A 27,359-nucleotide genomic window follows, 5' to 3' on the forward strand; every position below is an offset into this window, starting at 1 on the left:
GGAGTCCAATGATGATGATTGCTGATTATCGGAAACACGCATCTGGTTGACCCATGTCCTTAAGAGAAGGAAAACGTCATCTTTATCTGGTCTGGCATCAGGCCCAGAGCAATGTAGTTGACTCTTAACTATCATCTGGGCAATTAGGGATGGGCAATAAACGCTGGCCGAGCCAGTGAGGCTCCCATCCTGTGAATAAATTAGAAGAAAAACTGCTTCTTGCCCCCACTCTGGCTATCTATAGGAAGTGGGTTTCCAGCCCACTGGCCCCAGTGGACGACCCCAGATGAGATTGGTTTGCGCAATCCCTGGGCCTTTCTGATTTGTACAGCTTCATAGATCAAGATGATCACTGCTCCGGACAGAAACCGAGACCCCGTGGTCAGATTGGTCTTTCAAACGTGTCGCCAAAATCCGATGCGTTTAGCCCCTGACCCTGTAAAATGGAAGCCAAAGCCGAGGATTGACCTCAAGTGCATACCCCTAGTAGGAGGACGCAGATTGCTGGCAAATAAAGAGGCTGCAGTTCACTTAGTGTGACTCGTGTGCGGTTGTCATTTTGTACCTTACCAATACTGTTTCATTCTGTGTACAGCCACCTATTCTCAAACAGAGCAGATGCCAAGTACCCAGACACCATTGCACTGACCTATGACCCCACAAACCGCTGGCTGTCGTGTGTGTACAATGACCATAGCCTGTACGTGTGGGATGTCAAGGACTTTAAGAAGGTTGGGAAGGTGTACTCTGCCCTGTACCACGCATCCTGCGTTTGGAGTGTTGAGGTAAGGCTGTGTGTTAACTCACTGTGAAAAGGTAGTCTAAAGGGCTCAACTTCCTCCTCCTTAAAGCACCTTCGAAAGCTGCGCTACTCACATTTATTCCCTCCCCTCTCTTCCTGTTTCTGCATTACAGCAATCTCTGCAGTTGTGAGGCACCTTGACTCCAAAGTGCTATGGGATGTCTTGCAGTTCTATAAGGAACAATGCAAATAGTAGTCATCCTTCCCTCGCTCTCACCTCTTCCCTTCACTCCTTCTCCTTTTCTCTCATCTTTCCCGTCCTTTGCCCCCTTCCAGTATTTGGTCATGGAATGTCACCCTGGTACAGTTGACACTCTCATTTGAGGCTCCCTGGGTCTGGGATGGCTCCGACAGGTGTCAGCACAAAGCCAGTGACCGAAGGCGTAGAGCAGGCCGCCTCGCGTACTGTGTCATGCCTGAATTTTCCTTCCTGTTATTGTCGTTGCCAGCAATGCATTGACTATTTTGCGCCAATGCCCGAAATTAAGATGGCTTCCACAAATGTCCAGCGCCACACCTGAGGCCGATGGCTGACGGGACACTGTTCTCTCTGGGATGCCGTGCTGCCAAGTGAGCCCGGACTCACAGCTTACTGCACAAACCGGTGACCATCTTTGATGGCGCAGCCACAGATGGATGTTCTGCAGATCTCCCTGCGGCAGGAAGATGATGGGCACGAGCACTTGCACCCGGTGACTCCATCTTGGTGCGACATGTCACTGCTTGGATCGAGAATAGCTCTCCCCCACTAGAAACTGGCCATCTCTCGCTGGGGAAACAATGGTTGAGTGGCCACGACGCCATATTACCGATCTGGTTAGACCCAAGAAATGCCCTGAGGCACGAGTTCAGATACCAGTGCGGCAATGGGTTGAATTTAAAGTCAACTAACAGTACCTGGAGTTGAAAGCTAGTCTCAGTAAAAGTGCAATGAAGCCATTATTTGTTTATTTATTTATGAGATCTCATGTGGGCCATGGTGCCCTTTGGTGGAGAAAGACTTGTCATCCTAGGCTAAACATGACTTCAAGCCTACAGCTGACTCTTACCTACCCTCTGAAATGGCTGAGGAAGCTGTTCAGTTCAAGGGGGATGAGCAGTAAACACAGGTCTTGCCTGTGACGCCCAGGCCTTACTTAAGGAACAAGGTAAAAACTCTTCCTCTCCATAAAACATGGACCATCCTGACTCCAAATCCCAATCACGCACGTTGCTTCTGTTGACTGTGTGTTCCACAACTGGAAGAGATGGCTGAGAAAAACATTGGGAATAGGATGTCAGTTGAGCGGTCGTGGGTGCAAGAGATTGGGCCACCAATGCTGTATCAATTGGAACAGAAGGTCTTTGTGGTACAGTGGTAGTGCTCTGACCTCTGAGCTGGGCGGCCCAGGTTCAAGTCCCACCTGCTCCACTCACTGAACAGATTGGTTAGAAAATATCGATGGAATGGAAGATGTTAAACTTGTGCGAACTAGGGGCAGGCTATTCGACTCCTCGAGACTCTCCTGCTGTTGAATATGACCTTGGCTGATCATTGAGCTCACTGCCGTGCTCTCTTTAGCCATAAGAGCTATATCTACCTCCTTCTTCAAAACATAATGTTTTGGTGTCAACCGCTTTCTATAGTCATGAATGTCACAGGCTCACCTCCTTCTGGGTGAAGAAATTTCTCGTCTCAGACCTAAAAGGTTTACCCCTTATCCTTAGACTGTGATGTCAGGTTCTGGGCTCCCACAGTATCAGGAACATCCTTTGTGCATTTAAACCTGTCCAGTCCTCTGAGAATTTTATAGGTTTCTATCAGATCTCTTCCCATTCTTCGAAACTCCAGTGAATACAATCCTAACTGAGTCAGTCTCTCATATGTCTGCCCTGCCATCCCAGAAATCAATATGGTGAACTTGCACTGTGCTCCCTTGAGAGCAAGAACATCCTTCCTCAGGGGAGACCAAAACTGCACGCAATATTCCAGGTGTGGGCTCACCAGTTTCCTGTGTGTAATTGCAGCAAGACATCCTTGTTCCTGTATTTGAATCCGCTTGCTACGAAGGTCAATACATCGTTTGCCTTTTTTACCGTCTGCTGCACCTTGCATGCTTACCTTCAGCAACTGGTGCACAAGGACACCCGAATCTTGATGAACATTCCCCTCCCTTAATTTATCATCATTCATTTAATTACCTTCCCAATTTTGTTACCAAAGTGGATAACCTCACATTATACTGCGTCTGCCGTGCATTTGCCCGCTCACTCGATCTGTCCCAATCATGCTGCGAGATCTCTGTATCCCCCTCACAGCAACCCTCCCACCCAGCTTTGTGCCATCTGCAAATTTTGAGATATTACATTTAGTTCCCTCATCTAAATTATTAACATATACGTGAATAGCTGGGGACCTAGTACCGATCCCTGCAGTAGCCCGCTAGTTACTGTCTGCCATTCCGAAAAAGATCCAGTTCTTCCCATTCTTTCTTTCCTGTCTGCGAACCAATTTTCTGTCCGTCTCAATACACTACCCGCAATTCCATCAGCTTTGATTTTACACATTGATCTCTTTATGAAAGCCCAAGTAAATCACATCTGTTGGCTCCCCCGAGATCACCTCTACTAGATACAACCGTGTTGGCTGTTTCTCTGATACTAGCACTGTTTTTGAAATACTCTCCTGTAAAAATCCTTGATAATAAACTCTACCAAATTCCCCACTACCGCTGTCAGACTCGCTGATCTACAATTTCCTGTTTTCTCTCTACTTCCTTTTTTAAATAGCGGGGTTACATTAACCACCCTCCCAGCTGTAGAAAACGCTCCAGAGTCTGTAAAATCTTGGGAAGTGACCGCCAATGCATCCGTTATTTCTAGGGCTACTTCCTTAAGTACTCTGGGATGTAGGTTAACGAGACCCAAGGATTTCTAAGTATGCCCCCACCTCCCCGCCATCAGTTCCCCAACACCATTTCTCCACCAATAGAGATTTCCTTCAGCTCCTCCCCTGTGTTCCCCAGCGTTCTTGGTACATTATGCATGTCTGTCTTTGCGAAGACAGGTGTGAAGTGTGAGTGTAGCCCACAGGCCATTTCTTTGCTCCCCATTATAAGTTCCCCCCATTTCTGACTGTAAGGGACCCACACTGTTTTGGCCAATCTATTTCTCTTTATGTACGTTTAGCAACTCTTAGAGTCGGTTCTTATGTTCCCCACGAGCTAAAAGTCATGCTCTTCTTCCCCGTTTTCTCAATCAACCCCTCGGGCCTCCATTGCTAACTTTTAAGCTGTTCCCGGTCCTCAGGTCTTTTTTTTGACAATTTGTCTGCCTTTTTTTTGCATCTGACCTCCCTGTTAAGCCATGTTTTTTTTGACGTTTTGCAATTTGTGTCACACCATGAGCAGGAATGAACAACTTGCTGGGATGCGGTACTCGTGTGAGAGCGGTCTTAATCAATACGAGCTCCACGAGCGAAGGCCTTTTCATTTTTTTTTGTTGTCAATAGCGTGCTGCAATTTTCAAACGGCCGCTTCCGAACGGAGCTGAGGTTGTACGGTTGTCTCTGACAGGTCTACCCGGAAGTGGAGGACAGCAATCGAGCGTGCCTCCCTCCAGGCTCCTTCATCACCTGCTCGTCTGACAACACCGTCCGTCTCTGGAACACGGAGGTGTCCAGCACCCACGGGACCTCGCTGCATCGTAACATGGTCAGCAATGTAAGTGAGCAACTGGATCCCCGTCAGATTCGGGTGACCGAGACCAGGCACACACACATGCACATCCACACAGATACACGCACACACACACTCAGACACGCACGCACGCACGCGCACACACATACACACACACACAAACAAACAGACACACGCACAAAGACACGCACACGGACATACACAGAGACACACACAAAAATACACACAGATACACACGCACGCACACAGACACGCACGCAAAGACACACACACGCACACAGACACACACAGGGACACACAGACACACACACACATGCGCACACAGACACACACACATACACACACAAACAGACATGCGCACAAAGACACACGCACACGGACATACACACAGACACACGCACACACACGCACAGGCACACAGATACACACGCACACACGCACAGACACACACACACCCACACAGACACACAGAGAGACACACACACGCAAACACACACATACAGATACACAGGCACACACACACACAGATACACAGGCACACACACACACAGATACACGCGCACACACACAGAGACACACACACGCGCACACACACACAGACACACACACATACAGATACACACAGACACACACACGCACACGCACACAGACACACATGCACAGAGACACGCACAGACACACACACACGCAGACACACATGCACGCAGACACACACGCACAGAGACACACACGCTCACAGACACACGCACATACAGATACACACGCAAATACACACGCACAGACACACACGCATACAGACACACACGCACACAGACACACGCACACAGAGACACACACACCATGCCCCACCCCCACCCACCAATCCTTCATCTCCTGCCTGCTGCTAGCTCACACGTTTATGGAAACAGGTGCAGCGATTTGTGTTGTGCATGTTCAGTCTCTCTACCTATTGTCACGTGCATTTTGCTACAGGATATCGCGAAGAGTGTCATAGAGTGCCTCCACTCTCTGGTGCCATCTCAAAGCACGGAAAAATAGGCCAACACATAGAACATAAAGGGAGAAGCGTTAAAAATAAAGAAAAGAGAGGTTTTTCAACAATGTTGGGGTCTGATCTCCCGCTGTTTGGATTCATTACCCAGTCCGATGGTCGCGAGGCTACTGTGCCTCCAAACTCAATCTCCTTCAAGTGCTAAATGCACGGACTGGACTCAAATGGGCCCGATATTTGGCGGCCAATTTAATTTCCTCAAAGCTCTTTGGCCTCGCTTTGCATCGCTGGCAGTCCCCACACCACCCTGTCTCCCTTTAATTCCACTTCAGATCCCTGATCTCGTTCGGAGGGTTCACAACGGCAGGGTATAGCCTTAAAGTGTGTGTGAGAGAGAGAGAGAGAGAGAGAGAGTGACGTTGGAGAGACGTGTGTGTGTGTGTGCGCGCCCGCGTGTGTGTGCGCGCCCGCATGTGTGTGCGCGCCCGCATGCGTGTGCGCGCCCACGTGCGCGTGTGTGCACGTGCGCGTGTATGCATGTGTGTGTGTGCACGTGTGTATATGTGTGTGCATGTGCGTGTGTGCATGTGTGTGTGTGTGTGTGTGTGCACGTGTGTGTGTATGCACATGTGCTGGAGGGCACAAAAGGTGGCAGAAACTCTGGAGCTGCCTTCCCCCGACAAACATAGAGGCATGAGGTTGGTTGGAGAACTAAGATCTTTGTTAGATAAGGTGGAACCGGGGTGGCTGGCTGCGGTCGTAAATAGCGGACTACGTACGGGGGATCCGATTTGTTCCCTTTCCGTGATTTAAACGTCCCGCTCCCATCCAGATATAGACTGGCCATATTGCGCTCCAGCCTGATCTGGATCCACCACTCACTCCAGATGATGACTCCTACTGCAGCTCGAGGAAGGCTGTCGAGTCATACAGCACATCGGTCCAACCTGTCCATGCTGATCGTGATCCCAACCTGAACCAGTCCCACCTGCCTGCGCTTGGCCCGTATCCCTCCAAACATTTCTGAGAGAATCCCACGTAAAGGCAAGAAAAGTCGCTGTCTCCCTACTGTTCCAAACCTATCCAACACCAGTCTCATAGATCATTGGGACACTGTTAGAGTGCTAATTGTAAGTTCTTGCTCTGTCAAGTTTCTCGTACTGCAAAGGTGACTACGATTTGGAAATTCTTAATTGGCTGCAAAACTACTTTTGGGATATCCTGAAGTTATGATGGGTGCTATATCAGTGCAAGCCTCTCTTTCACCTTCTCACTTTTGCACCTTCCGCACTTCCATTGGCAAAATGCTCAGATGCTTGCAGACTAACGCGTTTAGACACAAAGCGAAGGTGGCGCCTGAGCTCATGGTGATTTTCTTGTTCCAGGATTTGCTGAAGATTCTCTACATGGACTGCAATACGTCGACACTGCTGGATGTGGAGAACAGTTTGGCGGGAGGCTCCGACAAACCGGATGGCCAGGCTGCCGAGGTGAAGACTGGAATCAGAACGCTGTGTGTGAGCCCTGACGGACAACATATGGCATCCGGAGACCGGGCTGGGACTTTGAGGTGTGTCCCACCGATCTGAGCCAGACCAGTATTGTGTGTGTCTGTGTGTAGGTGTGTGTGTGTGTGTTTGTGTGTGTCTGTGTGTGTGTGCGTGTGCGCGCATGCGCGTGTTCATGTGTATGCGTCTGTGTGCGTGCATGTGGGTTTACAATGATCTATTGTGGCTTCCTAGTTGCTGTGACTGAGACAAGTATTTCCAATTCCACAATGGAACAATTAATCTTACATTCCACCAGGTGCCACAGAGGATTTTGTATTATATCTCCACAACATTAGCCTGGGACCTCTGCATAGTTATATGCTTTCTCTTTTCAGTTTGATATTTCCTTTCATTTTTTTTTAGTTATCCAAGGATGGTGGGTCCTCCTCTTGGACTTTTACTGTCTTGTTGGAATGTATCTATTCTTAAAGGTCTGCTTTTTAACCTATTCCTTCAGCTAATTTTCCATTTCATTTTAACTAGCTCCATGCCCTCAAATTTGAATAAAGGAGTTACACCGGCTATTTTCCAATCAGTTATTTAAGTTTAAAATGCAAGTCTTAGACCCACTCTCCTCTCCTTCAAACTGAACGTAAAATTGAGCCGTGCCATAGCCCACATTTATAACACAAAGTGCCAATGAGCAGCAATTGGTTGACGCCAAGTTTGAATTTCAAAATGAAGAATTCAAAGGGAAGAGTTTTGTGATTTATAGATCCTGGGAATTAGTGAGGTGGAAGTAGATAATTGTATTTGTGTAGCGGTTTTCTCAGCCATTGGGCATCCTAAAGGGCTTTGCAAGGGGAATCTTTTCAGTAGGCATAAGGGGCATGTCAGGTTAATGCTTTGAGAAGAAAGGCAGCGATGTCTTGTGGCTGCAGCCCTCTGAAAATTCCCATCATCCTTCAAGGGGCCTGAACAATGCCATGACACAGGGTGCCTTTTGAGTAGGAGAAACAGCCAGCTGTGAGGAGGTGGTAGCAAAGTTGGGCTAGGTGGGAGGAGAACAAGTGACCAGAACGTTGGTCAAAGAACTGGGTTCTGAAGAGGGTCCCAGGTGAAGAGAGAGAAGCAGGGTCATTTGGAGGGGGTGAGTTCCAAAGAGGATGCAGGGACTTAGTTTGAAAGTACGACATCCAGTGGGCACACCGTGGTGTCAGAAGAACCAAGTAGGTGAGGGCGAGGGGCAGGGGAAGAGTCAGGAAAGTGGAGTTCAGGGTTATCAGGTCAGCCTTGAATGTCACTGAATGCTGGAGCAGACTCAATGGGCTGAATGGCCTGCCTCTGCTCCAGTGGTCTGACAGGTAAGGGACGAGGAGGGACAACAGACAAACTGGGATTTAAGGATAAGGGCAGGAATCTCAACTTTTTTTTACCCAAGCATTCGGTGGTAGCATAAACAACATAGACATAGGACAGATAATGGATGACTATCTCAGTTGTCTGCACCTAATTATTCATCGGCCCTATGCTGGCTCTATGGTGCAGCCTGAAATTGACTGATATACTTGTGTTGCATTGTGTCTGTCAGGGTCCATGATCTCCAGTTCCTGAGAGAGCTCCTTCAAGTAGAAGCCCATGATTCGGAGATCCTGTGTCTCGAATACTCCAAACCAGAGACTGGTAAGAACATGTTAATAGGATTTGTCCAAGTCCTGCCATGTTTCAAACATGAGCACCTATTTTGTTAGAAATCGTTGTTTATGCCCTTTAAAGGGGGTGGGGCACCTTTATGAGATTGCTTCGGATTTCTTTTTGCTGATAAGTCAGGACAAATTCAGTATCGTTCTAATTTACATACATGCGCGTAAGTACAGGGAAACATACTGTGTGTGTGTGTGTGTGTGTGTGTGTGTGTGCGTGCGTGTGTGTCTGTGTCTGTGTCTGCGTGTGTGTGTGTGCATGTGTGTGTCTGTGTCTGCGTGTGTGTGTGTGTGTGTGTGTTGTGTGTGTGTGTTTTATGTGTGCACGCGCGTGTGTGTGTGTGTGTCTGTGCGTGTGTGTGTGTTGTGTGTGTGTGTGTGTCTGTGTGCGTGAGCGTGTGCGTGTGTGTGAGTATTTCCTTAAGGAATTCAGTAGCTAAGAGAGAAAGCATTTGCAGTGATCAAAGAACACACTCAGATTTCCATTATACCAACAGATATGAAAAGCTCACCAGCATGGACCATGCACACATGGGGAGTCATGCTCCCAATGACTTTAGCTGGCACTCACTTTTTTTGTTCACCCATCAGGCACGCTGCTCGTCACATCTGAATGACAGAGTTTGGCTTCTGGCTGCTATGTTGGACAGCTCTGTTCTGTATCACCAAAACTAATATCTAAGTTACCTTTAAATAACCCATGACTCATTCACGCCGTAGAGGTAGATCCCAAGTTCAGTGGTCATTTTCACATACAGCACGGAAACAGACCGTTCAGCCCAACTCGTCCATACCGACCAGTTATCCTGAATTAATCCAGCCCAATTTCCCAGCATTTGGCCTGTGTCCCTCTCAACCTTTCCTGTTCACACACACATCCAGATGCCTTTTAAACGTAGTAATTGTACCAGCCTCCATCACTTCCTCGGGCAGCTCATTCCATACACCCTCTGTGTGAAAAAGTTGCCCCTCAGGTCCCTTTTAAATCGTTCCCCTCTCACATTAAACCTGCGCCCTCTAGTTTTGGACACTCCCCCCCACCCTGGGGAAAAGGCCTTGACTATTCACCCTATCCATGCCCCTCATGATTTGATAAACCTCTATAAGGTCACCCCTGAGCCTCCGATGCTCCAGGGAAAACAGCCCCAGTCTATTCAGCCTGTCCGAGCAGCTCAAACCCTCCAACCCTGGCGACATCCTTGTAAATCTGTGGGAACAGATTCACTGGTCTAGATATTCAGACAGATTGTCACTCCATTCCTAGATTTCTCTGGGTTGCCGTGGCTTACCGTTTCCAGCTTGGAATTCCGACCCTCACTGCTTTGCAAGTATATAACATTTATGAAATCAATCAGCTCCCCATTCCGTCATGCAGCACTGTTGAGGGAAGTCAACGCATTTCCCCCTTCTGCAGCAATCACCTGCCGTTCGAAGATTTATTTTGAGATACCTTGCGGCCAGACACTTTGACAGTGTGGCTGTCGAAGCCCATAAGGTGAGGGGTGAGAGCGCAGGTTGGTGAAGGGTTTAGGTGGGCAGGCTGCAGAGCACCGAGTAAGCGATGGACTGCTTTGGTCAGTTCAGGGTTCATGGTGGTAAGGGGGCATCGTCAAGATGGTAGGCCCTGTTCTAGCGGCAGGAGTGGGAGGTTTTTGCGTTCAGGTTTTGGGCAGAGTTTGGGGGTAAAATGGTTGTGGGGGTTAGTCCTTAATGGGCAAGATGTGGAATTGTGGGTCTGCAAGAGGGCAGTTGTGGGGGCCAGGACAAGGTGGCGGACTGCCAAGATTGTGTTGGTTGTGGGAGCGTTGTGTCAGGTCCTAGGGGCGTGCATGTTGGGGGGTGGTGGTGGGTGGCATTCGCAGGGTGCTGACAGGTGGAAAATGGCAGTCAAGGGTTTGTGTGGGGTGTAAGGGGAGGCGTAGTCAGTCGGTGGGGGTGGGGGAGTGGGGGTGGGTGGGTGGCGTGGTATAATGGTGAGTTAACGGCTAGAGCGGCTTTGTAACCCTCTCCTGGGTCATTATTAGCTGAACTGAAGTAGAACCAGACCAAGCTGCAAATGCTGATAATGGCTGGGTTTCAGTAGAGGTAAGCCTATTTTCCCACTCTGCTGGCTACTGGCGAAGTTCCGTGAGAAGATAACAGCCCCGCAATTTGCCCCTCGAAGAACACATTGCATTGTATAAGTTGCAGTGAATAGGGATTTGAGGCGATGATCCAGTCCCAGGAAAGCAGATTCCAGTTGTTCTACATCGCTTTGACAACAGCCTTGTCGTCCATAACTAGGGCTCCCCACGGCCTCTGTGTATTTTACATTTGATTCTGATCTCAAACAGCTGCCCCGTACATTTAAGCTCATTCGCAGTCCGCTGCTCCTTTTCATCAGGCATACCCGTACCTAGCTTGCCCACAGATTGACAACATTACATTAGCCCCTGATCAGGGTCAACGTTACACTTTGTCTTCTTGTGTTCAAATCCTTCTGTAGCCTGGGCCCTCCCTCGGTCTGTGACCTCCTTCAGCTCTACGTCACTTTGAGCTTCTTGTACTCCTCCAGTTCAGGCCTACGATGGATTCCTAATTTTTCATCACAGTGCCATTATCGGCCAAGCCTTCAGAAGCCTAAGCACTTGGCTCTTGACTCTCCATCTCTGGCTCCCTCTCCTTTAAAGCAGAACTTAAAACCAAATTCTTTGGCTAGGGTTTTGAATGCCTGTCCAATATTTCTAAGTGACTTTTTCCAGTAATGCTCCTAGTTATCACAGCTCACTGGAGCGGCATGTTGGAAATCAAAGTCCCCTATTCCCAGAGTCAGTGCAAAAGTTGCGGATTTTATTTTTAAAAGAAGTACGCAAAATTCCCCAATGTTGCAATCTTTTAGACCTAGGTTGACAGGAAGGGCAGAATGGGTTTTTCTACTTAACAAGAATAACTGTTTACTACGAGTAAATAACCTGTAACTGCAGGTAAATAGGTATGAATTGTCGGCACATATCTCTGCTCGTTAAACTCTAAGCCCTCATTCGCTCCCTCTTACACACACACACACACACACACACACACACACACACATATGCAGACAGATAGGAAAGATAGCATGGCTGTTATGGACTGAGGGAAAACTGGGAAACCAGGTTGTGGTCACTGTTGAGAGAATCTGCTGAGACGGTTCTGTACTGATGAGAACACTGCTTCTCAGTCTTCCTTCTCCGGATGGTTTCACCAATTTTCAGGGGGAACAGGCTGACTGCTTCACCTATATAATGCTTTGACTTACCACTTAAAGTCATAGCTTCCAGTGACTTCTGGAGGAGAAATAATCTTTTCTTTTCAGGCTTACTGTGGCTTTGATTGCAGAGAACAAAGGGAACTCCCAGGCTGGTGGAGATCAGATGGTTTTCCCCTGTAGCCTAAGCTACCTGAATCACATAGGGCCAGGACCATTCTGTATGGGAAGATGGTAGCTAATGATGAGCACAAGGTGCATTCGTTTACAAAGTTGTCAATTTAAGCCAGGCAGGTTGACTCTGAGCGGTCAAGGCATGGGCCTGAGCAATATATCAGAGAATGGCTGTTCCTTGTTTTGTTAGGTCGAAACAGGCACTGCGCGTGTACTTGTTCTTTCTTTCTAAAAAGCACAGAGACTTGCATATTAGTGTATGTACTGCTGAGGTGCAGCATGCTACAATCCTAAGTAGCAATCTTAAACTGGCTGTCTAGTTTAAATTTAAAATAAAACTTGGCAGTCGACTGTCTGTCATCATCTATCCGGTGCATTCTCCACTCTCTTTTCATACTTTGTAATATGTGTTCTCCTTTGTATTGGTATTCTTGCGAAATGGTCCTGATGTGTGCGTTGACAAAAATGTATCATTTTTCAACAATGCTCAAATAATAATAATCTACCAAATAATAATTTAGGTGCACACTGTTGTTGTCGGACGTTTTCCCTTTGCTTGTAGCTGATTATTATTTTAATGCTTCCCCCGTCCATCACTAGGTATGAAGTTGCTAGCATCTGCCAGCCGAGACCGCCTGATCCATGTGTTAGATGCAGAGAATGATTACAGTTTGCTCCAAACCCTGGATGAGCATTCTTCCTCCATCACTGCTGTCAAGTTTACAGGTACTTTGTGTGTGTGTGTGTGTGTGTGTGTGTGTGTGTGTGTGTGTGTGTGTGTGTGTGTGTGTGTGTGTGTGCGCGCGCGCACACGCCTGTTTGTTTGTGTGTGTGTTTGTGTGTGTGAGAGTATTGTGTGTGTGTCTATGTATGTATTTCTGTGTCTGTGTGTGTTCCAGTATTGTGTATGAGTGTGAGACTGTGTGTGTGTTTGTGTGTGTGAGAGTATTGTGTGTGTGTCTATGTATGTATTTCTGTGTCTGTGTTCCAGTATTGTGTATGAGTGTGAGACTCTCTGTGTGTGTGTGTGTGTGTGTGTGTGTGTGTGTGTGTGTGTGTGTGTGTGTGTGTGTGTGTGTTTGGTTGTGTGTGTTTGAGTGTGAGAGTGTGTGTGTGTGTGTGTGTGTGTGTGTGTGTTTGAGTTTGAGCCTGTGTAGCCCGCGTGCGTCTCAGTGGCTGGGACTGGACACGCTGCGTATAAAAGTGAAGAGGCAAGGACTAGCATTTGTGTGTAGCGCCTTTCACAACCAGCTGACATCCGCGGCCATTCAGTGATGCTTGAAAGCGAGGCAGCCAATTTACGCATGACAAGGCTGCGAAAGGCACCATGTAAATGCAAGTTCTGCGCTTCGGTTCGCAGTGTGCCCTGTGCCTGCCTCTGCGACGCGTGTGGGCTACACAGGACTAGGTGCCAATGAGGGGTCTGTACGCAGGGGGAAGTGCCCAACTTTCATGGAGGGTCTGAAGTTCCCGATCTGAATGCACCGGGGCACCTGTTTCTCGCTGTGGGTTCCCAGCAGTGCCCGTGGTGCCACACTTGGGCATGGCAGAAGCGACATGGCAGTGCCCGTCCTCCACGTGGGCCGCCAGCCAGAATGCGAGCCACGGCGTGGTGACCTGACTGTTGGCCGTTGTGTCAGATCCCTGGGACGCTCTGCTTCCTGTTCAGTGAAACCGGGAACGTTAGTATAAAGCCCATTGCCCACCCTGAATTACCATGGCAATCAGTCGCCTTCCTTTCTCCTTTCACAGCAAACGGGGGGAGCGTCAGGATGATCACATGCGGGGCAGATAAGAGCGTTTACTTCCGGACAGCTCAGAAGGTAATGGACTCTGACACTAATATATATTCCATGGCAGTGAGTTACAGACTAGAATCTAATCGAGGGGCTCAGATGGGTTACGTATAGAATAACGGATACCCGGGAGTGAGTTACAGACTGGAATCTAATCGAGGGGCTCAGATGGGTTACGTATAGAATAACGGATACCCAGGAGTGAGTTACAGACTGGAATCTAATCGAGGGGCTCAGATGGTTTATATATAGAATAACGGATACCCGGGAGTGAGTTACAGACTGGAATCTAATCGAGGGGCTCAGATGGTTTATACATAGAATAACGGATACCCGGGAGTGAGTTACAGACTGGAATCTAATCGAGGGGCTCAGATGGTTTATGTATAGAATAACAGATACCTGTGAGTGCGTTACAGACTGGAATCTAATTGAGGGTCTCGGATGGTTTATGTATAGAATAACGGATACCCGGGAGTGAGTTACAGACTGGAATCTAATCGAGGGGTTCAGATGGTTTATGTATAGAATAACGGATACCCGGGAGTGAGTTACAGACTGGAATCTAATCGAGGGGCTCAGATGGGTTACATATAGGATAACGGACACCCGGGAGTGGAAAAAAAAATCTGCAAAGTATGTCTCTTCAGTTGACTTAGTTGAATCTTAGTATACCAAAGTATGGGTGAAAGTAAAAAGTTATGACTTCTCAGGAAGGATTGAATTGTGAAAAACATTGATTGAATTGAGTTTGGTGACATCTCGAGCTGTTGTGACGAAGGTCTCTTTTGTTGGCTGCAAAGGTTGTTTGTGGGGCTATACAGAACATTCCCAAGCCTTCAGCAAATGAGGCTGAATCGACACGTGAGTAAATACTGCTGGGCACTGCATTGGCTCTGGTGTGTTGCCATAGATCAACCATAGAGCCATGCGCACTAACCTTTTGAGTAAGGAACACCTTCGTCAGTTTGTGTTCAGAGTTCAGCCAGCACTCCCCCACTTTCTGCTGGCTGCCCATCGCTCCGTTAAACTGGTGTTGCTCAGACTGCGAGTGTCGATGGCTTCAGCAGTAATTTGGAAAGCGTGAGTGACCCAGTTAGTGCACGACTCCTGAACTGACTCTCAAGCCACGCCAGTTGTTCCTGGACTTTCATGATTGACGTCAAGCAATCAGATCCTGGGTACAGTTGTGCTTTGTGTGCAGTCTTTGGTGATGCAGCAATAGAGGGAGACAAAGCACCTTATCTACATTCAAATTCCACATCAGACAGGCCCTGAGAGTGCTGGAAAGCAACAGCTTAGTCTGCAGTCTATGGACACAGTGTATAAATTCATATATCTACTGGATCAATGCAGTAAAAGTTCTGTTTGCTTGATTGGAATTTATTAGATTGCCTGGACATCACAACACCGATATACCCCACACTCCTCGCTGTAACACCGATATACCCCACACCCCTCGCCGTAACACCGATATACCCCACACCCCCTCAATGTAACACCGATATACCCCACACCCCCTCACTGTAACACCGATATACCCCACACCCCTCGCTGTAACACCGACATATCCCACACCCCTCACTGTAACACCGATATACCCCACCCCCTCACTGTAACACCGATATACCCCACACCCCTCACTGTAACACTGATATACCCCACACCCCTCGCTGTAACACCGATATACCCCACACACCTCCCTGTAGCACCAATATACCCCACACCCCTCGCTGTAACACCGATATACCCCACACCCCTCACTGAACATCGATATACCCCACATCCATCACTGTAACACCGATATACCCCACACCCCTCACTGTAACACCGATATACCCCACACCCCTCACTGTAACACCGATATACCCCACACCCCTCGCTGTAACTCTGATATACCCCACACCCCTCACTGTAACACCGATATACCCCACACCCCTCGCTGTAACACCAATATACCCCACACCCCTCACTGTAACACCGATATAGCCCACACCCCTCACTGTAACACTGACATATCCCACACCCCTCACTGTAACACCGATATACCCCACACCCCCCACTGTAACACTGATATACCCCACACCCCCCACTGTAACACTGATATACCCCACACCCCCCACTGTAACACCGATATACCCCACACCCCCCACTGTAACACCGATATACCTCACACCCCCCACTGTAACACCGATATACCCCACACCCGTCACTGTAACACCGATATACCCCACACCCGTCACTGTAACACCGATGTACCCCACACTCCTCGCTGTAACACCGATATACCCCACACCCCTCGCTGTAACACCGATATACCCCACACCCGTCACTGTAACACCGATGTACCCCACACTCCTCGCTGTAACACCAATATACCCCACACACCTCACTGTAACACCGATATACAGCAAACCGCTCGCTGTAACACCAATATACCCCACACCCCTCGCTGTAAAACCGATATACCCCACACCCCCTCACTGTAACACCAACATATCCCACACCCCTCGCTGTAACACCGATATACCCCACACCCGTCACTGTAACACCGATGTACCCCACACTCCTCGCTGTAACACCAATATACCCCACACACCTCACTGTAACACCGATATACAGCAAACCGCTCGCTGCAACACCAATATACCCCACACCCCTCGCTGTAAAACCGATATACCCCACACCCCCTCACTGTAACACCAACATATCCCACACCCCTCGCTGTAACACCGATATACCCCACACCCCTCGCTGTCACACCGATATACCCCACACCCCTCGCTGTCACATCGATATATCCCAACCCCTCGCTGTAGCACCGATATACCTCACACTCCTCACTGTAACACCGATATACCCCACACCCCTCACTGTAACACCGATATACAGCAAACCGCTCGCTGTAACACCAATATACGCCACACCCCTCGCTGTAAAACCGATATATCCCACACCCCTCGCTGTAAAACCGATATATCCCACAACCCTCGCTGTAGCACCGATATACCTCACACTCCTCACTGTAACACCGATATACCCCACACCTGTCACTGTAACACCGATATACCCCACACCCCCTCACTGTAACACCAACATATCCCACACCCCTCGCTGTAACAGCGATATACCCCACACCCCTCGCTGTCACATCGATATATCCCAACCCCTCGCTGTAACACCGATATATCCCAACCCCTCGCTGTAACACCGATATACCTCACACTCCTCACTGTAACACCGATATACTCCACACCCCTCGCTGTAACACCGATATACCCCACACCCCTCGCTCTAACACCGATATACAGCAAACCGCTCGCTGTAACACCAATATACGCCACACCCCTCGCTGTAAAACCGATATATCCCACACCCCTCGCTGTAACACCGATATACCCCACACCCCCTCACTGTAACCCCAACATATCCCACACCCCTCACTGTAACACCGATATACCCCACACCCCTCGCTGTAGCACCGATATACCCCACACGCCTCACTGTAACACCGATATACCCCACACCCCTCACTGTAACACCGATATACCCCACACCCCTCACTGTAACACCGATATACCCCACACCCCTCGCTGTAACACCGATATACCCCACACCCCTCACTGTAACCCCAACATATCCCACACCCCTCATTGTAACACCGATATACCCCACACCCCCTCACTGTAACCCCAACATATCCCACACCCCTCACTGTAACACCGATATACCCCACACCCCTCACTGTAACACCGATATACCCCACACCCCTCACTGTAACCCCAACATATCCCACACCCCTCATTGTAACACCGATATACCCCACACCCCTCACTGTAACACCGATATACCCCACACCCCTCACTGTAACACCGATATACCCCACACCCCTCGCTGTAACACCGATATACCCCACACCCCTCACTGTAACACCGATATACCCCGCACCCCCTCACTGTAACCCCAACATATCCCACACCCCTCGCTGTAACACCGATATACTCCACACCCCTCACTGTAACACCGATATACCCCACAACCCTCACTGTAACACCGATACACCCCACAACCCTCACTGTAACACCGATATACCCCACAACCCTCACTGTAACACTGAAAATACCCCACACTCCTGGCTGTAACACTGAAATACCCCCACACACCTTTCTGTAATACTGACATACCTCAAATCCATCACAGGGCTGAAATATTGCACTGCTGCACTTTAGATACTGCTATGATACAATAGTTTGAAGATGTCTATTTTGTCGTTTTTTTATGAGGAGAACATGAGTCAGAGGTGAAAGCTCTCTTATCCAAGTCAATAAAGTGAACAAGTTGTGAGGCCTCGAGTTTGTTTAAACTTGGAACAATAGGTGGGCTCAAGCACCCACAAAACCAGGATTTTATCATAGATTCATAGAATCTCTCCAGTATAGAAACAGGCCATTCAGCCCAACACTTCACACTGCCCCTCCAAACAGCATTTCACCCAGACGCATCCTCCTACCTCTTCCCTGTTACCCTGCACTTCCCATGACCAATCCAACTTGAGTTTAATTTTCAGTAGTTGTTGGGATTTGTAAACTGCTAATGATAACTCCCAGCTGCAGCAAAGCTTGAGTTTCCTCTCTCTGTCTCTGCGTTTTCTCTTGATATTATTCCTCCTGGACTGGAGGCCTGTGGGATAATCTGTTTTACTGAATTTGCCTTTGCCAAGGGTGTGTTTATGGGACTTGTCTATATTGGAACAGCTGATCGGTGGTTGTTAATGTATATATGGTCTTGTTAAGTGTTTCAATAGAACTACAGCTCAACTAAATTTTTATTCTTATTTTGTCTCTATTTTAACTGGAGTGTGAGAATAAAGTGTGTTTTGCTTTAAGCCTGGTAGTTTGACCAATCGATTTGCATCGGAATACAATGCCTTACATTTTCCTTTTAAAATAAGAAAATGTTGGTGTCTGTGGCTATCTCCTTCATACATTTTGAGGTGGTTCCGTCTGTTTCCCACTGTTTGGTGTTAAATGTCCTCCTCATTTGAGTTTAAAAACCTGATTACTCTGTTGGCATTTTGCTTTTTGGGTTAAAATCAGCTCCATTGTTTCCAACCTCGATGGAGTTAGTTATTAAGTGACATAATCCTAGCTGAAGGGGCAGGAAGTGTAATCTTAAGATTGGCTTACATGGCCTGGAGTCCCATGTAGGCCAGACTGTGTAAGGATGGTAGTGCCCCTCCCTGAGGGCTGTAAGTGAACCTGATGGGTTTCCAATTCAATCAGCAACAGACAGTGACTCAGAGAAGCTCTTATTCAATTCAAATGTAATGGTGTGGATTTAAACCCATGTCGCTCAAACATTCGCCTGGAATACTAGGGCATTAGCTTGGTGACATTACCACTATACCACAGCCTCAGCTCAGGGATATAGCCCCATTTCAAGACCAAGTACAGGGTAAACCAATGTTACTGTGAGGGCAGATGACCAAACCCTGGATCAGAATTAGGTTTGACGAAATGTCTTTAGGCAGCGATTGGTATAGACACACTCCAGGGCTTTGGGGAGTGGAGTGCGCTAGCCCAGGAGATCAGTGGTAGAGTGATAGAAATCTTAGCTGCTCAAGTGGCCAGAGTTGAAGGAACCAGCTAATGTGACCAGCGCGTGGTTATAGGCACGTTGTCAGGATCATTCTCTTATCCCGAATCTTGTATTTTACATTGATAGAGTTGCTTCTGTTCGTGTACAGTTTCTCCAGGGACTGTATTGCTCCCTTTCGGCAGCTGGCACACCCCTCCAGAGGGGAGGGAAGGCAGTCTGCCTGAGACCTTGTCAGTATTTGAGTGTGTGTCGATCTTTCTGGGAATCCTCAGGAACGTGTTAGTCTCTGATTGGATCCTTCCTGGTGAGATTTCTGTGGGCCTCCTGTTTTGCTGCGTATTCCTTGGGATGAGAGGTGCGCGACTTATTTATGCGTTGACATCGTGTTATAGTTTGGATTCCAAATTAATGTCGTAGGGGTGTCAGTTGCTTTTTGTGAAGGGTTCCAAAGATATTAATTTCAGAGATTCCTCCTCAGAACGGTGATCAAGTCCAGGATATATTACACAGTAAGGGACATTAGACACCCTAACATGCTAATGGAAGATTGTTCCAATTTTGTGATTTGTGAAATTTGAATGTTTGGCTGACTTTTGGTTTAGAATAACCGAGAATTGATTTTTGCGGTGATCTGACAAGTCAGAAGCAAATATATTTAAAGCTGAGAAACTCTAAGCTCTCGGTTTTGTGAGAATTCATGTAAAAAGACGTCAGGGTTGACAGGTAAGGACTGGGGACACAAGTTCATCCAAGTCCAGAGAGTTGACACGGAGGGGGGTAGCTTCTGAGAATTTGAGTTATTGAAAGGTAAAGATCCTGGGGAACGCATTGTTTTTCTGAGATAACACAGTGCGGAGCTGGATGAACACAACAGGCCAGGCAGCATCAGTGGGGCAGGAAAGCTGACGTTTCGGGTCGGGACCCTTCTTTAAAAAAATTCTGAAATGTCAGCTTTCCTGCTGCTCTGATGCTGCCTGGTCTGCTGTGTTCATCCAGCTCCACACTGCGTTATCTTAGACTCCAGTAACTGCAGGACTTAATATCTCACATTGTTTTGCTGAGTGGTTTAAGAGCTTTCAAACTGTGTTCTACATTTGGTTATTTTTTTTTTTGTGAAATCAATTTCGATTTATTGCTAGCCTCTGTGTACCTATGGTTTAGTGTAAGGTCACCACTTTAAATTGGAGAGGAAAATGATCGATCAATTCAGAATTAAATCAGGGATCTGACTTGATCAGCGGTGATCCCGGCTGGGACTGAGATGAATACCCCGGGACCTGACTGGGGTCTGGCTGCTGCTAATTCTTTCACGTTCAATCCCACCAGACAGCTGAAGGAACGCGGTTCACCCGAACGCACCACGTTGTTCGAAAGACGACGCTCTACGACATGGATGTGGATTCCACCCACAAGTACGCTGCCGTTGGCTGTCAGGACAGAAGCATTCGGTGAGTGTGAAGAGAGCCGTGCTGCAGCTGACCTCGTGCGCTTACAGGCAAAGGGAAGGCACCGAAAACAAGCTCAGGTCTCACGTCACACACAATTATTGCTAACACTGCAGTCGGTAACATGACACAAACCATCCACACCCCTCACTGTAACACCGATATACCCCACACCCCCTCACTGTAACACCGATATATCCCACACCCCTCACTGTAACACCGATATACCCCACACCCCTCACTGTAACACCAATATACCCCACACCCCTCGCTGTAACACTGATATACCCCACACCCCTCGCTGTAACACCGATATACCCCACACCCCTCACTGTAACACTGATATACCCCACACCCCTCGCTGTAACACCAATATACCCCACACCCCTCGCTGTAACACCGATATACCCCACACCCCTCACTGTAACACCGATATACCCCACACCCCTCACTGTAACACCGATATACCCCACACCCCTCACTGTAACACCGATATACCCCACACCCCTCACTGTAACACCGATATACCCCACACCCCCTCACTGTAACACCGATATATCCCACACCCCTCACTGTAACACCGATATATCCCACACCCCTCACTGTAACACCAATATACCCCACACCCCTCGCTGTAACACCGATATACCCCACACCCCCTCACTGTAACACTGACATATCCCACACCCCTCACTATCTAACACCGATATACCCCACATCCCTCCCTAATACACTGATACACCCCCACACCCCTCACTGTAACACCGATATACCCCACACCCCTCGATGTAACACCGATATACCCCACACCCCTCACTGTAACACCAATATACCCCACACCCCTCACTGTAACACCGATATACCCCACACCCCTCGATGTAACACCGATATACCCCACACCCCTCACTGTAACACCAATATACCCCACACCCCTCGCTGTAACACCGATATACCCCACACCCCTCGCTGTAACACCAATATACCCCACACCCCTCACTGTAACACCGATATACCCCACACCCCTCACTGTAACACCGATATACCCCACACCCCTCGCTGTAACACCAATATACCCCACACCCCTCACTGTAACACCAATATACCCCACACCCCTCACTGTAACACCAATATACCCCACACCCCTCACTGTAACACCGATATACCCTACACCCCTCACTGTAACACCGATATACCCCACACCCCTCACTGTAACACCGATATACCCCATAACCCTCACTGTAACACCGATATACCCCACACCCCTCGCTGTAGCACCGATATACCCCACACCCCTCACTGTAACACCGATATACCCCACACCCCTCACTGTAACACCGATATACCCCACACCCCTCACTGTAACACCGATGTACCCCACACCTCTCACTGTAACACCGATGTACCCCACACCCCTCACTGTAACACTGATATACCCCACACCCCTCGCTGTAACACCGATATACCCCACACCCCTCGCTGTAACACCGATACATACCATATTATTTTAATCTGCCCGGTACACCTGATGGGTGTCAGATGCAGACTGACCACTTTGTGATCGACCCCGATGTGAGTAGGTACTTGCCTGTCCTCCTGAATGTACGCTGTAGCCTTATTGTTACCTGGCACGGATGTGCTGTCTTCCTTTGCCCTTCGCAGGATATTCAACATCAGTAACGGGAAACAGAAGAAGCTGTATAAGGGATCTCAGGGAGAAGATGGGACCCTCATCAAGGTGAGTGCCTGTGTTCCTGCCAGCTTGCAGACTCTTGAGTTGAAGCTCTCTTCTGCTTAAATATAGCATGGAGTATCCCCGATTCACCTGACGGTTTGTTCCGACACTTGCCCAGGGGGCAGGAGGATAGGCCTCCTTGCCAGTGGCCACAAGGTGTTCAGCCTCACCTTCTCCATCAGAAGGACCATGTCCGAGCTGCCCTCTCAGTAGAAGGGAGGCGGCTGAGACCGAGGAGCTCTCAGCTCCTGCGTCCTGTAGCGGGGTGAAGGTCATTAATCATGGAATCTGATTCCTCCAGTAAAGCTGTGACTCACAGTATTACAGCATCAGACGATGTCTCTCGGTCCTGCTAGCCCAGAGGTGCAGCGAGGTGAGTTGGGTCGTGAGGAGGAGATATGTGGGGTCAGGGTGTAAAAGGGAGCAGCGTGTGTGGCAAGGGGAGCGATAGTTGGTGACTGAATGTAAAGGGAAGGGAGTGTCAGTGGAGAGTGAGAGTTTGTGAGGAGGTGATTGAGTGTGAGGAGTGTGTATACTGGCCAACATTCACTCCCTATCTGTACAGAGTCTCAGACTCGCTCTGTTTGGTGATGGACTGACAGTGCCTGTCTGTAACGATTGACTAACGCTGTACACTCCCAGGCCGGTATTCGCTGTTGTGTAGTGACTGGCACACTCATGTGCTGGAGGCACCGTAGCAAGGATTAAGACCATAAGACCGTAAGACATAGGAGTAGAAGTAAGGCCATTCGGCCCATCAAGTCCACTCCGCCATTTAAATCATGGCTGATGGGCATTTCATCACCACTTTCCTGCACTCTCCCCGTAGTCCTTGATTCCTTTTGAGATCAAGAATTTGGCGATCTCTGCCCTGAAGGCATCCAACTTCGTGGCCTCCACTACACTCTGCGGCAATGAATTCCACAAGCCCACCACTCTCTGGCTGAAGAAATGTCGTCACATTTCAGTTTTAAATTGACCCCCTCTAATTTTAAGGCTGTGCCCGCGGGTCCTAGTCTCCCCGCCTAATGGAAGCAACTTCCTAGCGTCCACCCCTTCTAAGCCATACATTATCTTGTAAGTTTCTGTTAGATCTCCCCTCAACCTTCTAAACTCTAATGAGTACAATCCCAGGATCCTTAGCCGTTCATCATAAGTTAAACCTACCATTCCAGGGATCATCCGTGTGAATCTCCGCTGGACACGCTTCAGGGCTAGTATGTCCTTCCTGAGGTGTGGGGCCCAAAATTGGACACAGTATTCTAAATGGGGCCTAACTAGAGCCTTATAAAGCCTCAGAAGCACATCGCTGCTTTTATATTCCAACCCTCTTGAGATAAACGACAACACTACATTCGCTTTCTTAATTACAGACTGTACCTGCAAGTTAACCTTGAGAGAATCCTGGACCAACACTCCCAGATCCCTTTGCACTTCTGATTTGTGAATTTTCTCACCATTTAGAAAATAGTCCATGCCTGTATTCTTTTTTCCAAAGTGCAAAACCTCACGTTTACTCACATTGAATTTCATCAGCCATTTCCTGGACCACTCTCCTAAACTGTCTAAATCTTTCTGCAGCTTCCCCACCTCCTCAGTACTACCTGCTTGTCCACCTGTCTTCGTATCATCGGTTTAAGTGTCTTATGCCTTTGTTGCAGGTGCAGATCGATCCCTCGGGGCTCTTCATTGCGACCAGCTGCTCTGATAAGAACCTCTCCATCTTTGACTTCTACTCGGGCGAGTGTATTGCAAGCATGTTTGGCCATTCCGGTAAGCTCACTGTACATTATCGGGTGGCGATTCCGGTAAGCTCACTGTACATTATTGTGTGGGGATTCCAGTAAGCTCACTGTATATTACCGGGTGGGGATTCCGGTAAGCTCACTGTACATTACTGGGTGGGGATTCCGGTAAGCTCACTGTATATTACCGGGTGGGGATTCCGGTAAACACATTGTACATTATCGGGTGGGGATTCTGGTAAGCTCACTGTACATAACTGGGTGGGGATTCCGGTAAGCTCACTGTACATTATTGGGTGGGGATTCCGGTAAGCTCACTGTATATTACCGGGTGGGGATTCCGGTAAACATACTGTACATTATCGGGTGGGGATTCTGGTAAGCTCATTGTATAATACCAGGTGGGGATTACGGTAAACACACTATATATTACTGGGTGGGAATTCCGGTAAGCTCACTGTGCATTACCAGGTGGGAATTCCAGTAAGCTCACTGTATATTACTGGGTGGGAATTCCAGTAAGCACACTGTACGTTACCGGGTGGGGATTCCGGTAAACACACTGCACATAACCGAGTGGGGATTCTGGTAAGCTCACTGTATATTACCGGGTGGAAATTCTGGTAAGCTCACTGTACATAACCGGGTGGGGATTCTGGTAAGCTCACTGTACATAACCGGGTGGGGATTCTGGTAAACACACTGTACATTATCGGGTGGGGATTCTGGTAAACACACTGTACATTACCCAGTGGGGATTCCAGTAAGCTCACTGTATATTACCAGGTGGGGATTCCAGTAAACACACTGTACATAACCGGGTGGGGATTCCGGTAAGCTCACTGTACATTACCAGGTGGGGATTCCGGTAAGCTCACTGTACATTACCGGGTGGTGGGGATTCCAGTAAACACACTGTACATAACCGGGTGGGGATTCCGGTAAGCTCGCTGTACATTACCGGGTGGGGATTCCGGTAAGCTCACTGTACATTGTATATTACTGGGTGGTGAGTTGCCCTTAAATGTCCTTCTTAAATACTGGATTCTACTAAAATGGCTGACGACTCTCTCCTGTACCTTAGGTGTTCACAGCTCATGCCCCACTGCCAAACTTCTCCAAATTGTCCTCCTTCACCCAAAGCTCAGCCCATTCCCACTATCCACCAAATTCACAACGCGCTTTGCTGTAGTGCTTCAGTAGAAAAGTGCCTGTATGTATGGCTGTGTGTATGTTGGTGTGTGTGTGTGTGTGTGTGTCTGTGTCTGTGTGTGCGTATATGTGCATGTGTGTGCGTGTGTATTGCAAAATGTACGTTTGGAGCTTTTCAATCGTTGTTCCCATGTTTGACAAATGAACTCTACGCGCCTCTGACTGATTTGAATGGGTGTCCCCTGAATGTGTAATTCAATGCTGCCCATGTGCATTCGGTTTTAACTAACTGCGATCCCAGGAAATGTGAAATGGTGAAAGATTGACAGACACCTGCACGTTACAAATTTGTAATTCCTCTAGCTTAATGATCAGGAGCCACTTGATGGACAACATCGGCCAGCATGTTTGTTCGTTCAAGTCGGCCAGTTGTGAGCCAGTGATGGTCATGAAGGTCTTCATCGGTCAATATACAATAGGCAATAGGTGCAGGAGTAGGCCATTCGGCCCTTCGAGCCAGCACCACCATTCATTATGATCGTGGCTGATCATCCACAATCAGTGTCCTGTTCCTGCCTTATCCCATAACCCTTGATTCCACTATCTTTAAGAGCTCTATCTATCTCTTTCTTGAAAGTATCCAGGGACTTGGCCTCCACTGCCTTCTGGGGCAGATCATTCCATATATCCACTACTCTCTGGGTGAAGAGGTTTCTCCTCAACTCTGTTCTAAATGGCCTATTCCTTATTTTTAAACTGTTTCCTCTGGTTCTGGACTCCCCCATCAGCGGAAACATGCTTCCTGCCTCCAGAGTGTCCATCTCTTAATAATCTTATATGTCTCAATCAGATCCCCTCTCATCCTCCTAAACTAAAGCGTATACAAGCCCAGTCGCTCCAATCTTTCAACATATGATAATCCCGCCATTCCGGGAATTGACCTCGTGAACCTACGCTGCCCTCCCCCAATAGCCAGAATGTCCTTCCTCAAATTTGGAGACCAAAACTGCACACGATATTCCAGGTGCAGTCTCACCAGGGCCTTGTACAGCTGCAGAAGGACCTCTTTGCTCCTATACTCAATTCCTCTTGTTATGAAGGCCAGCATGCCATTAGCTTTCTTCACTGCCTGCTGTACCTGCATGCTGGCTTTCATTGACTGATGTCCTCCCTGGTTAGGGTAATCCACCCAAATCAGTGTTGGCCAGGCTACACCTCCACCTACCAGGATGATCTCCATAAGCTAGTTTCCGTTGGTCAGTATGATAAGCTTCAGCCTGAGTGATGACCCAAGTGAACTCGCCTCATTCACTGACCCACATCCACCCTCTCTAGACTCTACAATGATTGTGTGTGTTTTTTTTTTCTATTCCCCCCCACAGAGGTCGTGACAGGAATGAAATTCACCAACGACTGTAAACATCTCATTTCTGTGTCGGGAGACAGGTAGGTAACTTTATCACAGCTGTGATGTGCAGCTGCGAGGGCGGCATTCAGACTCTGACTGTTATTGAACCCCATGTTGAGTCCTGAAGGCTGGAAAGAGCCTAAATGGGAAAGTGGGGGTGGGGGTGTTGTTGCTGTTCATCCAACAGAGGACCTCTGCCCTCTGCTCAAGAAATGCCAGAGGCCCAGAACTGGAAGGTTTCGAGACCAAGATGGTGAACTAAAATGGCAAGTAAGTGGTAGGTCAGGGTCACCATTATTGACTGAGTGGAGGTGTACCTCAAAGTGATTTTAGTCTCACCAATGCAGAAGAGACTAAACAGTGAGCAGCAGATATAGTAGACTAGTTTGCATCCGTTTCCCTCTCCCAGCACACCTTCCAATA

General features: G+C 48.3%; 1 protein-coding gene across 4 annotated transcripts in view; it reads left to right on the forward strand.

Annotated features, from left to right (window-relative positions):
• The window catches only part of LOC125455801 (mitogen-activated protein kinase-binding protein 1), a 169,999-nt gene that overhangs the window by 104,977 nt on the left and 37,663 nt on the right, over nt 1–27,359 (forward strand). For all 4 annotated transcript variants that reach the window (XM_059649300.1, XM_059649303.1, XM_059649301.1 and 1 more), the window contains exons 9-18: nt 596–785; nt 4,357–4,503; nt 6,856–7,040; nt 8,552–8,643; nt 12,661–12,786; nt 13,813–13,883; nt 20,781–20,902; nt 22,559–22,634; nt 24,293–24,404; nt 26,911–26,974. In XM_059649300.1, coding sequence (XP_059505283.1) covers nt 596–785; nt 4,357–4,503; nt 6,856–7,040; nt 8,552–8,643; nt 12,661–12,786; nt 13,813–13,883; nt 20,781–20,902; nt 22,559–22,634; nt 24,293–24,404; nt 26,911–26,974 — 1,185 coding nt within the window. The remainder of the gene's footprint in view (nt 1–595; nt 786–4,356; nt 4,504–6,855; nt 7,041–8,551; nt 8,644–12,660; nt 12,787–13,812; nt 13,884–20,780; nt 20,903–22,558; nt 22,635–24,292; nt 24,405–26,910; nt 26,975–27,359) is intronic.

The sequence above is a fragment of the Stegostoma tigrinum genome, chromosome 10, assembly GCF_030684315.1.
Source record: "Stegostoma tigrinum isolate sSteTig4 chromosome 10, sSteTig4.hap1, whole genome shotgun sequence".
NCBI lineage: Eukaryota > Metazoa > Chordata > Chondrichthyes > Orectolobiformes > Stegostomatidae > Stegostoma > Stegostoma tigrinum.